This window comes from Rhinopithecus roxellana, chromosome 3, assembly GCF_007565055.1.
Source record: "Rhinopithecus roxellana isolate Shanxi Qingling chromosome 3, ASM756505v1, whole genome shotgun sequence".
Taxonomy (NCBI): Eukaryota; Metazoa; Chordata; class Mammalia; order Primates; family Cercopithecidae; genus Rhinopithecus; species Rhinopithecus roxellana.
Genome location: NC_044551.1, coordinates 40157850 through 40173439, shown reverse-complemented (window position 1 = coordinate 40173439; position 15590 = coordinate 40157850). Strand labels below are relative to the sequence as shown.

At 45.9% G+C, this 15590-nt stretch overlaps 1 protein-coding gene across 1 annotated transcript in view; it reads right to left on the bottom strand.

Annotated features, from left to right (window-relative positions):
• LOC104670435 (proton-coupled amino acid transporter 2) overlaps positions 1 to 10231 on the bottom strand; it is a 33625-nt gene extending 23394 nt beyond the window's left edge. Inside the window, exons 1-5 of the mRNA XM_010373686.2 lie at positions 9947 to 10231; positions 6822 to 6912; positions 6155 to 6243; positions 5534 to 5629; positions 716 to 800 (exon numbers count right to left, since the gene is read on the bottom strand). Coding sequence (XP_010371988.1) covers positions 716 to 800; positions 5534 to 5629; positions 6155 to 6243; positions 6822 to 6912; positions 9947 to 10101 — 516 coding nt within the window. The 5' untranslated portion in view covers positions 10102 to 10231. The remainder of the gene's footprint in view (positions 1 to 715; positions 801 to 5533; positions 5630 to 6154; positions 6244 to 6821; positions 6913 to 9946) is intronic.
• Between the last annotated feature and the right edge of the window lie 5359 nt (positions 10232 to 15590).

The following is a 15590-nucleotide window of genomic DNA, read 5'->3' as shown; positions in this document are numbered from 1 at the left end:
TAGGGAAAACAACTATTAAGCCATAGATTAAGTACCAAGGCTGGATGTGGTGGCTCACACCTATAATCCCAGCACTTTGGGAGATGGTGGGAGGGTCACTTGAGCCCTGGGGTTTGAGGCCAGCCTGGGCAACATTGCAAGGCCTCGGCTCTACAAACAATAATAAAAAAATTAGCCAGACATGGTAGCACACACTCGTGGTCCCATCTACTTGGGTGGCTGAGGCAGGAGAATCACTTGAGCCTGGGAGTTTGAGGCTGTAGTGAGCTGTGATCTCACCACTGCACTCCAGCCTGGGTGACAGAGCAATATCCTGTCTCAAAAAAAAAAAAAAAAAAAAAAAGAAGAGGAAAGAAAGAAAGAAACATGACCCAAAGAAGATTAGGAATCATCAAAAGAAGACCCATATCGATTTTAGAAGCATTAAGTATAATTAAGCTTCAAGGCAGGAAGATTGACAAAATCCAAGGGTCTTTCCAGTTCAGTAAAGATCAACTTTGAGGACAGGTCTAAGATACAGGACAAAGGGTATTGTGGCAAAAGTAACCACACAGAAATCTGCAGATATGTGAAGTAGGGGAGGCAAGTCTGACAACACCTAGTTTAACTTCCTTTGTTGTTTTGATGAGGACCCAAAGAAGCAGTTTGTTAAACAACTAACAGTGGTGTGTCCTTGTCCATCTTTTCCCCTCCCGTTTTCTCTAGAAGCCTCTACCTGTTTTAAATTATCAGCCAAAAACACAATGTACACACAGCAGAAGCCAAGTTGGGTGACAATAAGGAAGAAGCTCACGATATGCCTAGAAGGGAGAAGAGAGGGAAAAAGAAAACTCGTTATAAAATAAGTCAACTTGTCAGTTCCATTTCTTGCCATTCTGCCCTCTGTCCCCAGGGGTTGGTGGCCCTGCACCAGCACACTTGGTCCTTCCACCACAATCAACAATGGGACAAAGAAGTGAGGTAACAATAGTTCTTTTTTTTTTTTTTTTTTTTTTTTTGAGATGGAGTTTTGCTCTTGTTGCCCAGGTTGGAGTGCAATGGCAGGATCTCAGCTCACTGCAACCTCCACCTTCCAGGTTCAAGCAATTCTCCTGCCTCAGCCTCCCTAGTAGCTGGGATTACAGGCATGTGCCACCACGCCTGGCTAATTTTGTATTTTTAATAGAGACGGGGTTTCTCCATGTTGGTCAGGCTGGTCTCGAACTCCCGACCTCAGGTGATCTGCCCGCCTTGGCCTCCCAAAGTGCTGGGATTACAAGCATGAGCCACCATGCCTGGCCAACAATAGTTCTTTTTAAAAGATGATTTTTAACCACCCTCACACTCTCAGCTCAGCAAGTGGTAAAATTCTTCCGGTCATGAGCCTCCCCCGATACCTGGCTTGGTGGCATTCCTCATCATTGATACTAATTAATGTAGGGCAGCAGGCACAATGTTTTTATTAGCTACCATTCACATTTGAAATTTGTTCTGCCATGTGCCAGAACTATGTTGGGCACTGAGAATATATAGACAAATAACATACAGTCCCTTCCTCTTGTGGTTTATAGACTAATGGGTTAGGTGGACAAAAATTCTTATGACATATCGTTAAGGGCCATGGTGAAAAGGGCATTTTATCAAATTATGGGCAGACAGAAAGCCTTGTTAGCCTTGTTAGAAAACCCAATACCTAAGAGACAGCCCCTTGGGAAAGGGAAGAAAGAGAGTTGGGGGGAGGAAGAGAGAGGGAGAGAAAAGAAGGAGAAGGAGAGAAAGAAGAGGAGGAGACAGAGGAGGAAGAAGAGGAGGAGGAAGAGGAAGAGGAAGAAGAAGAAGAAGGAGGAGGAGGAGGAGAAGGGGGAGGAGGATAAGGGGGAAGTGGAAAGGAGGAGAGGAGGCAGAGGAAAGGATGAGGAGAGGATAAATAGAGGAGGAGGAGAGGAGGATAGGAGGAGGAGGAGGAGAGGAAGAGAAGAGGACAGGAGGAGGAGAGGAAGAGAGGAGGAGGGGAGGAGGAGGAGGGGAGGAGGAGGAGAGGAGGAGAGGAAGAGGAGGAGGAGAGGAAGAGAGGAGGAGGAGGGGAGGAGGAGGAGAGAAGGAGAGGAGAAGGAGGAGGGGAGGAGGAGGGGAGAAAGAGAGGAGGAGGAGGGGAGGAGGAGGGGAGGAGAGGAGGAGGAGGAGAGGAAGAGGAGGAGGAGAGGAAAAGGGGAGGAGGAGTGGAGGAGGAGAGAAGGAGAGGAGAAGGAGGAGGGGAGGAGGAGAGGAGGAAGAGAGGACGAAGAGAGGAGGAGGAGAAGAAGAGGAGGGGAGGAGGAGGGGAGAAGGGGAGGAGGAGAGGAGGAGAGGAGGAGGAGAGGAGGAGGGGGAGGAAGAAGAACTAAGAAAGAAGAGGAAGAGGAAGAACAAGAGGAAGAAGAAGAAGAAGAAGAAGAGGAAGAAGAAGAAGAGAAGAAGAAGAAGAAGAAGAAGAAGAAGAAGAAGAAGAAGAAGAAGAAGAAGAAGAAGAAGGAGGAGGAGGAGGAGGAGGAGGAGGAGGAGGAGGAGGACGAGGAGGAGGAGGAGGAGGAGGAAGAGGAGGAGAAGGAGAAGGAGAAAGAGAAAGAGAAGGAGAAGAAGAAGAAGACAAGAAGGGGGAGGAGGAGGATAAGAACAATTTTAGGAGAAGGGGAAAGAAATGACACATTCAGAATCTGAATCTTTGAGCTTGAGGTTCCTATAGGAGACATTCAGGACAACTAGATGTTAGGGTCTGGAACTGTTGAGTTGCAGTAGTGGATAAAGCCTTGCAAAGGCAGAGCAGTGTTAGAAAGTGTGCAGAATGAGGAGAGTAGAAGGCAGTGTTCAACCTTGGAGAACATCAACATTTAATAGAAACAAAAAAGCCTACAACAAATGCAAAGGGGTGGCTAGAAAGGTAGGAGGAAAACTAGGGGGAAAGAGGTTTAATAGTAGCCAAGTGGGGAGAGAATGTTGAAAGAAGAGAACGGTCAATTATACCCATTACTGCTGAAAGGTTCTCTAGGGCAAGGAAGAAGCAACAAGAAGGTCTTTTAGGACATTGCTTGAAAGACCTTCAGCAGAATTATAAGGACAGCAAAGCCAGGTGGCCTGTGAAAGAGGTGTGGATGGGATGTAAGGCAGTAAAGTCAGAGGGTGGTCCAGTGTTGATGGCGCCCATTTGCTCATTACTGTAGACCCATTGTCTGAAGCACTTTATGACACATTGTAGGTACTGACACACAGTAGACATTTGTTGAATAACATATATTGAATGTAAGATAGGATGGTGGCTACGATGGTAAGGTCCAGGAAGTTTTATTTACTTGGTTTATTATTATTATTATTATTATGATATCTTAAATTCTGGGGTACATGTGCAGAACGTGCACTTTTGTTACATAGGTATACATGTGCCATGGTGGTTTGCTGGAGACACACGAACACATTAAATGCTGAGAGGAAGAGCCCATGCTAAAGGAATTCCAGTTATAGGAGAGGCAGTAATTCATGAAAGAAGATCCCTAAATGGAGCAGGGAAATCTTTATATGCCCAACAACAAGTAGAAGGATTTGAGGGTCTGTGACAGGCAAGTCTCCTCCTGGGTCACACAATTGAGAAAATTCTGGTCATTATCCAGTAGTCTTCCTTGTCTGTCCCACAGACTGAATTTGTGGATTACTCTTGTGAGTATGGGCTTTGAGCAAAGGGTGGTGCCAGGCCCATGATACCATACAGACTACCTGCCACAGGCAGGGGCACACCATAAGTACTGCAGCAGTTTGTGGAAGCACAGTTCAAAAGAGACTTTGACAGTCTAGATGGTGCTCAACAAGAGGAGACAAGCAGGTGGGGACAGGTCTGAAACAAGGACAAAGGAGTAGATTTAGTCCCAAGTACCAAAGGACAAAGGGTGTTGACCTGTTCTCTGTCACCCCTGAGAGCCAAAAGGTGGGATTTTTCAGGGAGGAAGACGTTGTTCAGCTCAACAAATGGTTCTTTTTTTTTTTTTTTTTTTTTTTTTTTTTTTTTTTTTTGAGGGGGAGTCTCGCTCTGTCGCCCAGGCTGGAGTGCAGTGGCCTGATCTCAGCTCACTGCAAGCTCCGCCTCCCGGGTTTACGCCATTCTCCTGCCTCAGCCTCCCGAGTAGCTGGGACTACAGGCGCCCGCCACCTCGCCCGGCTAGTTTTTGTATTTTTAGTAGAGACGGGGTTTCACCGTGTTAGCCAGGATGGTCTCGATCTCCTGACCTCGTGATCCGCCCGTCTCGGCCTCCCAAAGTGCTGGGATTACAGGCTTGAGCCACCGCGCCCGGCCAACAAATGGTTCTTAAAGTCTTGGTCTTTTCTTCTCTTTTCTTCTCACTATATAACCTCTCCTTAAGAGACCTCTCTGTCCCTGGCTTCATGGCTGATGACTTCAATTCTGGATTGGTGCATGAAGATAGGCTTAAACCCATACATTCCTACTAGACATCTCCACTTGAATGTTTCTCAGGCACCCCAAACTCAACTTGTCCAAAATAGAAGTCATCAGAAACGTGAGTCAACCTCGACTCTTCCTTGTCTCCCAATCCCAGGATCCAGTTCATGATCAAGTCAACTTTTCTTCATCCCACTGCCACCAGCTTGGTCCAGGCCACCACTGTGACCTGGCTGGACACTTGTCAATGGCCACCCATGAATCTGCCTAAATCTGCTCTTACTTCCTTACAATCTATTCTCCTCACAGAAGCCAGACAGATCTTTAAACAATAAAAATATGATGACTCCCCTGATTAAAACCCTCCAATGGCTTCGTGGTTGCTTTTAAGAAAAGAACAAATAGAGTCTGTTTCAGAGGGTCTAAAATGTACCACTTGATTGGGTGCCTGGCTCCTTCTTCAGTTTCACCTCCCTGACTCTCTGCCCTCAAGCTACCTGGTCTTGTTGTACCTTGAATCTGTCACCTATACCTTCTTGCTTCAGGGGACTTCACACCCTTTCTTCCTTCTTCCAGCCCCATCCTCCAGGCCCCTGTCCGCCTTCCCTGAGGTGATTCCTCATTCTTCAGGACTCCTTCCTGCAGAACTCATCTCACCTGTCCCACCCTAGAAAGCCCTCCTCTCCCCCAAGCCAACACACCTCTCTTAACCTGCCTGGTGGCAACCAGTCCTTCTTTCCTTCATCGTACATATCCAGGCGGTTATTAAATAACTCTATTCTAGGCTGTTTAATATCTGCCTTTCTCACTGGACTATGGGTTCGATGAGGGCGAAGTCTTGGTTTTCTTGTTCCCCATGGCATTTCCAGGGCCTTAGGAGTAACTGGATAAATGTGGTTTAATAAAAGAGTAAATAATATTAAAGCTGCATAGCAAAGGAATGATCACCCTGTCACTGGAGATATATAAGTGGGGGTGGATCAGGGATGTTGCCAATGAATCCTTTCCATGGACAACATCTAACACAGAAGTGCCAAACAAACCACTTTTCCAGGGAAGAAGTCATCCCTGATAGCAGCATTTTCTCCTCCTGTGTCCTACCCCACCGCAGGCACAGCAAGAACAGGTTACCTTCCCCAGTGAGCGTGGTTCTGGAGCCAGGCGCTGGGGCTGGCTTCTAGTCCATGCATCACCGTGTCTCCATAGTCCATAAAGGGCTTGTTAAGCCTGCAGAAGAGAGTGCATAGACAATTTCCAAGAGATAGTTTAGCCTAAAATCACATGGTCAAAAGTCAGGAGACACAGAACAAGGAAGGACACAGTTAAAGAGCAGAAAGAACACAGGGCAGAGACCTCAGGCTTTGACACTCAGCAGTAATTCCTCAGTGGCTTGTTTTCCTTACCTGTTAAATGAGGTGGAGACTACACAGCAAGAATCTAATGCACACCTTGCATGGGGATGGTAGTTTTCATATCCATGATCCCATTGGATCCTCATGACCATTCTCTGCACAGTTTGTGCCCAGTTTCCAGAGGAGCCAACCAGATAAGCACAATGGCCTGACTGAGATCTCCTAAGGAGCCATGCAGAAGAGCCTCACCTGAGCTCCCTACTCCTGAATGCTCTTCTCTCTTTCTTGGCCTTATTGGAGAAAACTAAGAAGTAAACTTCTATCATGCATAGGATGTTTCTGGGCTGTCCCTGAGAACCATGTACCGAAGGAATTGACACAAGGAGGCTGTTTTCCTCACCTCTTACAGAAGCGCTGGGCACACCTGACCAGGATGTGCATACAGTGGCAGGCGATTAAGCCCATCACCAGCAGACTGAGTGGGCCCATCTGGAGGAAGGGAAGGCAAGGGGTGAGGGAGGAGAGAAGAGAGTGCATTTATGAAGAATACTGCAAGCTGGGATTGGTAGCGCAGATATCATGCAGGACTCAAATAACTCTCTAGCAAACTGGGTTTAAAGCCCTTTTTGTAGCAGTAACAGCTATTCTTTCAAATATGACCTCAAGTAATATTCCAATAAAGCACATAAAGCAATTACAATGGGGTATACTGATGGGAGTAGGGGAACACAGAATCCTGACCATGTGTGCACTTTGTGGCCCCTGAAACATCCCCAAGGAGACCTGGTCCTCTATAGAGCATACTTGGAAAACTGGGCATAGTCCAATCCTTGCATTCTGCAGGGGAGGAAACTAAGGCCCGCAGAGCAGGCAAATGACTTACCAAGGGTATAAAGTCTGTGGCAGAGCCAGAACTCAAACCCAGGCTAGATGTCTAGACCCTAACCCCGCACCAAGCTGCCTCCCAGAAAGACTGCTCACCACAGGTTGCTAAACCGCTAGAGCCTCTCCTCTTACTTCCCTTCTGCAACTGACCATAAAGCCCCCACATGTGGCGCCTCTCTTACCAGGATGCCCGCGTTCTTCACAGCGAGGGATAGTCCCAGGATCCCTGTGCCCATGTTGCCTTTCACCAGGTGAATCAAGGCCTGGATCACTCTAAAGGAGAGGAAGGAGATGTGAAGTATGGGTGTGTGGAGGTGAGAAGATCCAGCAGTCATTCCCTCGCAGCATGCCAGCATCTGATAGGCGGGCTCCTAGCCATCTCTCAGTCCATGTGTCCTTGCCTGGCACATCTGGGTCTCCTGTAAGGTTACCAACCATCCCAGTTTGCCCAGAACTGTCCTAGTTTTAGCAGCTAACACTCAATATATGCTGCAACACTTGCTATATGAGACACTGTGCTAGGTGCTTTGAATGAGTATTATCTCATTTAATCTTCTTGCCCAGGCTCTGACAAAGATACGATTATCATCTTGCAGGTGAAGAAACGGAGGCATAGGGATTTGTTAATGACTTATCCACGATATATTGGGGAGCCAAGATTTAATGTAGGCCTGCTTCAGAGTCCCTGTTCTTCACTCCTACTTCTGCTGAGCTGCCTCCCAGGGATAAACTCAGACAGCGTAAGTAAAGAAAAAACCCCATTTCATAACTGAGGAAATGTAGTCTCAGAGCGGGGCAGAAACTAGCTCAATGTCGTAAAACTAGTAGTAGAGACAGGCTTGAACTCAGAGAAAAGTGAAAAGGGCAGGGCAGAAAGAAGAAATCATTATGACTTCTGAATAAACAGGTCAAATGACTGGGTCCCCAGATGGGATCTGACGGGACATAATCATTGAGCTCCAGAGGGGTTTCTTTTCTCAGCCCAGGGTATCAGGGCTGGAGAATGCACGCCTCCCCTCCCCCAAACAAAAACTCAGACCCTTCCTTTAAGACAGATGTGAAGGTTTGCCCAGAGGACAAGGTCTAAACCATGAGGAGAAAAAAATGTTTCAGGGAGGTACCCTCTCTATTAGTGGAATTACAAAACAACCTATTTCTACACGTTTTTGTACCTGGACCAGGTTAAGTCAAGGTGACCATGGGACTTACACGTGCAACTTTAGAAACTTTGGAAATTTCCCATGAGAGCCTTCTGGTTAGGAGACTTATTCTTTGTAAAACAACAGAGGTACTTTGGAAGGAGCCCAGTCTCTGGGATTTGACAAACCAGAGATTGAACCTCCAGGCCACGACTTAACTAGCTGTGTCATCTTGGGCAACGTGTTCAACTTTGTTGACCCTCTGTAAATGTCAGGAGTGATGCTATTTTTAAAAGATGCTATTTTAAAAGAATCTATGGGCAGAGGCTCAGGAAGCTTCGTATTGAAGCTCTAAACCCTCTAGCTTCCTGAGTCTCTGTACATAGATTAATCAAGGGTTAAAGAGAACAATCAAGGGAGAAAGGGGGTGGAGAGTCCCCGCATGCCTTTCTCCCTGTGGGTGTCCACATCGCTGACTGAGCACTACACCCTACTCGCCAGGCCGGCAATGGGCTTGTTTTGCAACTAGGAAAGGGTCAGCGGGTTACTTTGGAAATTTCTAACTAAAGGACTTAGGAAATCAGAATTTAACTATGGGCCACTCAACCAACTTGAAAATATAGCGCGGTAAGTCATGCAAAGCACCAAACTGGGAGTTGGGAGACGTGGGTTCCAACTCTAACTCCTTTCTTTGGTCACCTTGGACTGTCATCTTATTCACAGCAGCCAGCGCTTACAGACACTGTGTCTGGGGGATTTATTCTCAAATCTCCCAGGAGGAGAGAGCTATCATTGACAGAGGAGAAACTGGGCACAGAGAAGTTCTAGCATTTGCTCTAGCTAGTAAGTAGCTAAGTGGGAATTCGAGCCTGGGTGAGCCAACCCCATCATTGCCACGCTTACCCAGCCCGTATTTGGCTTCTCCCCAAGCCACAAGTCTCCCTTTAGCTCTCACTTGCTTTACTCCTTTGATCCTTAAGTTGCTGAAATTGCCACCAAACCTTGTATCAGTTCAGGACACAAGAGATAGGTGGTTCCCTCAAGGCCTCTGACTGAGAAATGCCTCTATTTAGCAGTGGCTGGCCCCAACTTATAGACAGCTCACTCTAAGGGTCACTAATACTTAGCAACTCCCAGGACTAGCCCTGGGGCAACAGCACTGGCAGCAGGCCAGTCATTGTGTCCATCCCTAAATTGTCCTGCCGGATGGCTATGGGGAGGGGCTTTGCTTGCCCCTTACAGTCCCTCCCTGCAGTGCACCCCCAAAAAACACATCCTTCGATTTTGTTTTCATGCACCCTCCTTTAGTTCACACTGCCACCTGTTTCGCATATCAGAAAACTGGGACTTAGAGAAGGAGCAGAGCCACCACTTGAACTCAGGCCTTCTGATTCTCTGTCCAGTGCTCTTTCTACTATGCTAGTGGCACAAAAACTTTCTTCTTAAAGCAGCAGAACCTCTTCACTACCACACCCCACACCTTTTTTTCCTAAGTAAATTAGCAAGTCTGCTTGGGTGGTGGGGTCAGGTGTGGGGAAGCGAGCTGCAGCCCTGTAACTCGGCTTCCCTCTTTTTTTGTGTTTTGAAAGCCTAGTGAAAACCCCCCACTCCCCACCCCCTGGAAAGTGGAAAAAACTAGAACCTTCCACAAAGTGTGTTTTTTAGTGTCATCTGTGCTTCTCAGTTGAAGTAGAGGCCAGGCTTACTGCAGGAAGGAGGCAGGGAGGAGGCAATACTTAGTGGTCAGTGAGGCCACTGTGGTTTTAAGCTCAGGACTTACCTTCTCCTCCAAGAAGTTAGGGATTCTACCTCTATCCCCAACATTAACATCGCTGGCCAGGAACAAAAATGTGGCTTTAGGGCCAGCACTGAATTCTAGCCCCTATCCTAACAATGACTCAGTGTATGGTCCAGGGTAACTGAGCCTCAGTTTTCCCACGTGTACCTGTTGGGGGCTGGATCACTATATCCCTAAGGGCTTTTCTGACAGCCTTTACTTCTGCGCCTTTAATCTCTCAGCTTGACTCAGCCCATGACTGCACCTTTTGCAACCTTGGTCTTTCATCTGCACAGTGGGTTGAGGGTCATACACACCCACGTCAGGGTTTTTGCCAGTGCAAGCTTCAGGTTAGAAAGCGGAAATAGGGATGGCAGAAAACAGCACTCACGTTATGCCCTTGGTCTTCTTCAAGCCTGGTGACTCTGAAGGACTTTCATCCAAGAATGTAGAGTCCTTGTTCTCCAACTTCTTGGCACTTTCAGGAGGCGACATAAGGTCCAGTTTGACAGCAACGGCTCCCTCGGTACTTTTTGTCACAGACATGACTGCTTAAGAAATGAGGAGCTCAGGGTGACTAAGAGGTCTGCTCTGGAAGGAGAGAAGCAGGAAGGTGTCTAGTATAGATGTACACCCCAGCACAGTGATGTGTGCCCGGCCTGGCTCCGGCCAAGCTGGAACAAGGCCCCGCCTACCTCCCTGGAGGGCACCTCTTCCTGCCTGGAGAAGCCAGTGGAAGAGGACTCCTGGGAGGAGGAGGAGAGGAAGGAGGGATTTGGAAAAGGCATCACCCATTCTTATTGGTATTACTTAATAATAATCCTAATGATAACTATTATACTGATAATTTTAATAACGAATATCTATTAAGACCTTTACTAAGGAATAAGCAATCTTCTAAGTGTTTTATCTACATTTTCTCATTTAACCCTATCAATTAAATAAGGAGAAAACTGAGGTTTCTTGAAGTAAAGGAAACTGCCCGAGGTCAGACAGCTAGAAAGTGACAGAGTTAGAACCTAGCCCAATTTGTCAAGGTTTTCAACCAGTAACCTATTTCTGCCTCCAAGAAAATACCTACAAATCCCTCTCCTTTTATTCATCTCAAGGTAGAGGTTTCCATATCTCACTGGCTCCACAATCTGCTGTAAGACATGCCTTCTGGGAGCACCCCATTCTTAAATTAAAACAAAAAAGGGACAGTCACTCACTTACCTCTAATTAATTCTTAGCTTTTGTGAGGCTCCATGGAGTGAGTAAAGGGTGTTCTTTTGGAAACGAGGAAGAGGCTGAGATTGTATGACTCCCGGCCACATTTCGCTGGGAAAGACACTGGCGCCAGGAGGTGGTGAGATTTGTCTAAGGTCACACATGACATCCAGGATAGAACTCTGCAGCTAAAGACGGTCTTGGGCGTTTCTCTAGTATCCCACTCTCTGTCATTATCTCTGCTTCAGTGCAGATGAACAGGCCAAAATTTCCTCCTCCCTCAAAATTACAGCTTTTGACTCAAGCCATACCCCTCTCTCCTCCATCATCTCATAACCAAAACTAACATTTCTTAAGGGCTTATTACATGCCATGAGCTTTGCTTAGCTAATGTCACTGCTAACTGGTAGCATCCAAGACAGATTTGTCAGGCCCCTCCCTTACATGGGGCTCTTTCCAAGGTCCTATATGCAATTTTGAAAGCACAATTTTGTATTGCTTTTTTCTTAAAGAGGTCTTCCTTAACACTACTTTCCCCTTCTCCATGGGATAAGCTTCAAGCTCCACAAAGCCTGGCTACTTCTCTGGGTAGCTTTGTTAGTTTGTTCTTACAGATGTGGAAATTGAGGCTCAGAGAGGTAAAGAATAACTTGCTGGAGATCACAGCTGGAATTTGGTAAATCTGAACTCCCCGCTAGCCAGATTTTTTTTTCGTTGTTGTTGTTGTTTGTTTTGTTTTTGTTTTTTGTCTGAAGCCTGCAGCTTTGACCACAGCACTATCTCCTTTGTTTTAATACTGGCCCCACCCTGCAAGTTTCTTGTCCTGAATCAACTGAAACACTTGCTGTGATTTGAGAAGCGCTATTCCCTTGTCTGGCACCATTACATGGCAGTATGGCTGGTCTTTAAAGTAGCAGGCTGCATCCTGTGACCCGCTCGTTTACAGCCTGAGATTCCACTATTTAAATTTGTAATCTCAGATTTAAGGTCGCAGGTGCAGCTCTGTGTTCCTGCTCGAACAAGGTCAGTAAATAAGATTGTTGAGGAGCTTGCTATGTTTAGAGCTAGCCTTCCTCTCCAGGTGGTGAGAATAACTCTGAGTTATCTTCAGGCCTCTTGGAAAGGGGTGGCTGGAATATCAGCGTTTGGCCAGAGCTCTTCCCAGGCATCATTAGTGGAAAAAAAGGTGGGGGTCTAGATCCCAGCTCATTGCACCACCTGTTAGCAGGCAGGAGGTCTTCTCCCAGGGTGGGGATGTCCAAAATAAGCCCTTCTAACACGGGTGGCCCAGGCATTTGAACCCCTGGGTTCCACTATGGCTCTAATCACGAAGCTGTGGCAACCCTTGGAAAGATATTATTCCCCTTCAAACTCCAGAAGCTGGAGTTTGGAAGCTTTGGAAGATGGATACTAGATTGTAGATGACTTCCAAAGGCATGAGAACCCCAAGGGCTTGGATGGGGTGTTCGGTAATGCTGAGATGCAGGCCAGCTTTTCTTGGGTGGGGCAGGCAACTGGTGAAAAGACAGCCTGCCCACTAGACATCTTCAAAAAGGGTGGAGCAAATGGGATGTAAATAATGATAATAATCTCTTATGATCCTTTAGAGTAAACACAGAGCCTTGTTCCTTTCATGGCTTATGACAGTTTTGAAACATGGTGTGCATCAAAGCATCTGAAGAGATAATAAAGAACAGAGATTCAGATTTGTTGAAGTAGGATAGAATCTGTGCCGTGATATTTTTCCCAAGTTCATCAGGTGATTCTGATACTGGCTAAAGTTTGACTCCACTGTTCTGTGGAGTGGGAATAATTGCTTCCTTTTTAATAGATTAGAGAACCAAGGCAGAGAGCTGGGAAATGATTTGCCTGAGGTCGTATAATCTAGTAGAAATGATCACTAGTACTAGAAGTTGGAGACTTCAGAGACAAAATGAAACCCCTACCCAGATGAAAAGTCATCACCCTATTCTCGCCCCACTGCGTACCTCCTCATAGTACCTCCTCATGGCTGATGACTGTGACTCCTCTTACCCCCATCTAAATAATAATGATAATAGAGACTCACATGTATTGAGTCTATTCTATGTGCCAACCTCTAGATGCAGTGTGTTACATGAGGTAGCCACTATGATTACTCCCATTTTACAGATGAGGGAACTGAGGCTCAGAGGGGTTACCTCATTTGCCTAAGGTGACCCAGTTAGTACTAGAGGCAGAACTTTGATTCCAGGCCTCTTGGCATGTGCCTCTGAAGCTGCAGTTGAGTTATCTCTGTGTTCCTCTGCTATGACTAGGGTGTAGTAGGAACTCTGAAATAGTTGAAAACCCGTTCCTGTGCATACTTTATGTCATTCAAGACTGGAACTTCACGCAGGAATCAAATCTCTAAATAAATGTTAGGGATTGATATAGATGGACAAATTCTCATTTCTCTGTATTAAAAACCTTTAAAAATCACCATTAAAAAAGAGAATATTTCAACCACCTAAAGCTGGAAGAACATAACATCAGGATAAAGGATAATGGGTTTTTCTTGTGTGTGTGGTTTTTTTGAAACAGAGTCTCACTCCATTGCCCAGGCTGGAGTGCAATGTTGTGATCTTGGCTCACTGAAACTTCCACCTCCCATGCTCAAGTGATCCTCCCACCTCAGCCTCCCAAGTAGCCGGGACTACAGGTGCATGACACCATGCCTAATTTTTGTGTGTTTATAGTGATGGGGTTTTGTAGGCTGGTCTTGAATTCCTGAGCCTGCCTCGGCCTCCCAAAGTGCTGGGATTAAAGGACAGTGTTTTTAATGCTAACAATGTTGCTCCCTTTCTGATGGCCACCACACTGTGCTTTGGTGTTTCTCAACTGTAAAATACTAATGAGGGTGTCTTTAGGTAGGTGTGAGGATTACATGAGAAAATAAACAAGTACAGTGCCTGAGTCACAGTCAGTGCCGAGACAGGAGAGCCATTTTTATTATATCATTTTATTGCTGGAGGGAACTTGAAAGGTCATTTTGTTGACTCATACTGTCTCACCGATTGGGGAACTGAGGCCCAGATAGGAGAAGGAACACAGTGAGTGAATAGGGATTCAGTGGTGAGATAGGGACTTTAACCCAGCCCAGGTCTTTTGATTTCCAAGCTCTGTTACAGTGAGCCGAGATCATGCCACTGCACTCCAGCCTGGGCAAAAAGAGTGAAACTCTGTCTTAAAAAAAAAAAGAAAAGCTATTCCTCAGAAACCCTCAGTGGCCTAATCACATATTCATGTGTGTAGGTATAGGCTCTGACACATTTCTAAGTTTCTGAACTTGTTGCAGAGAGTGAATTGGGGATGAGGAGCGGTCAATGGCATCAGCAAGTGGCTTCTTCTGGTGAACAGGAATGGGGTCTCTCACTTGTTGCAGGTGTCAACTCTGCTCTTATGACCCAACTGAGTTTCATTTATCTGTTTTTTTTTTTTCAGCAAAAGCTAATAATGATAATCACAGTCATCATCATCATCATCATACCATAATGAGAGCTGCCATTTATTAAGCATTTTATGTTAAACAATATTCACAGCAATCTTTCATCCTCACCACCTCCATTCTCATCCAATCCAGCATCATTCCTCGCTTGGAAACCTGGCTTCCTAACTAGTTTCCTGGCCTCTCCACTTCCCTGTTTAAAACCTATTTCCTCACAATAGCAAATGATGATGCAACTCCCCTTTCTGAAACCTCCTCCCACTCCAAATTGACCTGAGAACATATCAGGATATGTTCTTCACCACAACCCACAAGGTTCTGCAGGATCCAGCAGCTATCCGTCTTTCAACTCACCTTGTTCATGTCTCTCCCTAAAACAGTATGCTCCGGTCACATGGACCTTTTTTCCGGCAATAGACTTTGTCCTTTCCCTCCTTGGATACTGCATTTGCTGCTCTCTGTGCCTGCACTTTTTATCCTCTGCTTTTGGTTACGCTGGTCTTAGGTCAAGACTTTTCTGCTCCAACAACCTCCCTTGACAACCCTATCTAAAGGAGGCCCCTCTGCTTGACTAGTTACTCTCAGTCATACCCCTGCTTTTTTTTCATGTTGCTTCTCACAATTTGTAATTATCTTGATTACGTGTGTGTATCCCCATTGTTGTTTATCTCCTCCCATTAGAATTTAAGCTCCATGAAAATGGGAAGTACTTGGTCACTTTCCCAGTTCTTAGGCTTGGCTCATGGTAGGCTCTCAAAAAATATTCAGTGAATGAATGTGTTATTGCTTCCATTTGACAGATGTGGAGTAAGCCTCAGAGGTCCTTTCCTTTGTCTGTATTGGTTTCCTATGGCTGCTCTAACAAATTGCCACAAACTTAGTGCCATAAAACAACACACAAGTTTGTTCTCATAGTTCTGAAGACCAGAAGCCCTAAATCAGTTTCAATGAGCCAAAGTAAAGATGCCAGCAGGGTTATGCTTCCTTCAAAGGCTATGAAGGAGAATCTGTTTTCTTTGTTGTTGTTGTTGTTCTTCCTAGGTTCTAGAGCATTCTGTACATTCCCTTGGCTCATGGCTCCTTCCCTGATATCCCCATAGTGTCTTCTCTCTCTGACTCTGCTTCTATCCCATGGTCTTCTTATCTCTTGTCTATAGTTAAATCTCCCTTTGTTTTCCTCCTATAAGGCTACTTGAGATTAAACATAAGGATAATCCAGGATAAAGCTCCTGTCTCAGGATCCCTAACTCAATCACATCTGCAAAGTTCCATATAAGGTAATATTTGCAGTTTCTGGGGATTAAGATATGGATGTCTTTGGGAATCATGTTCATCTTTCATAGTCTTCTCTCTGACCCCC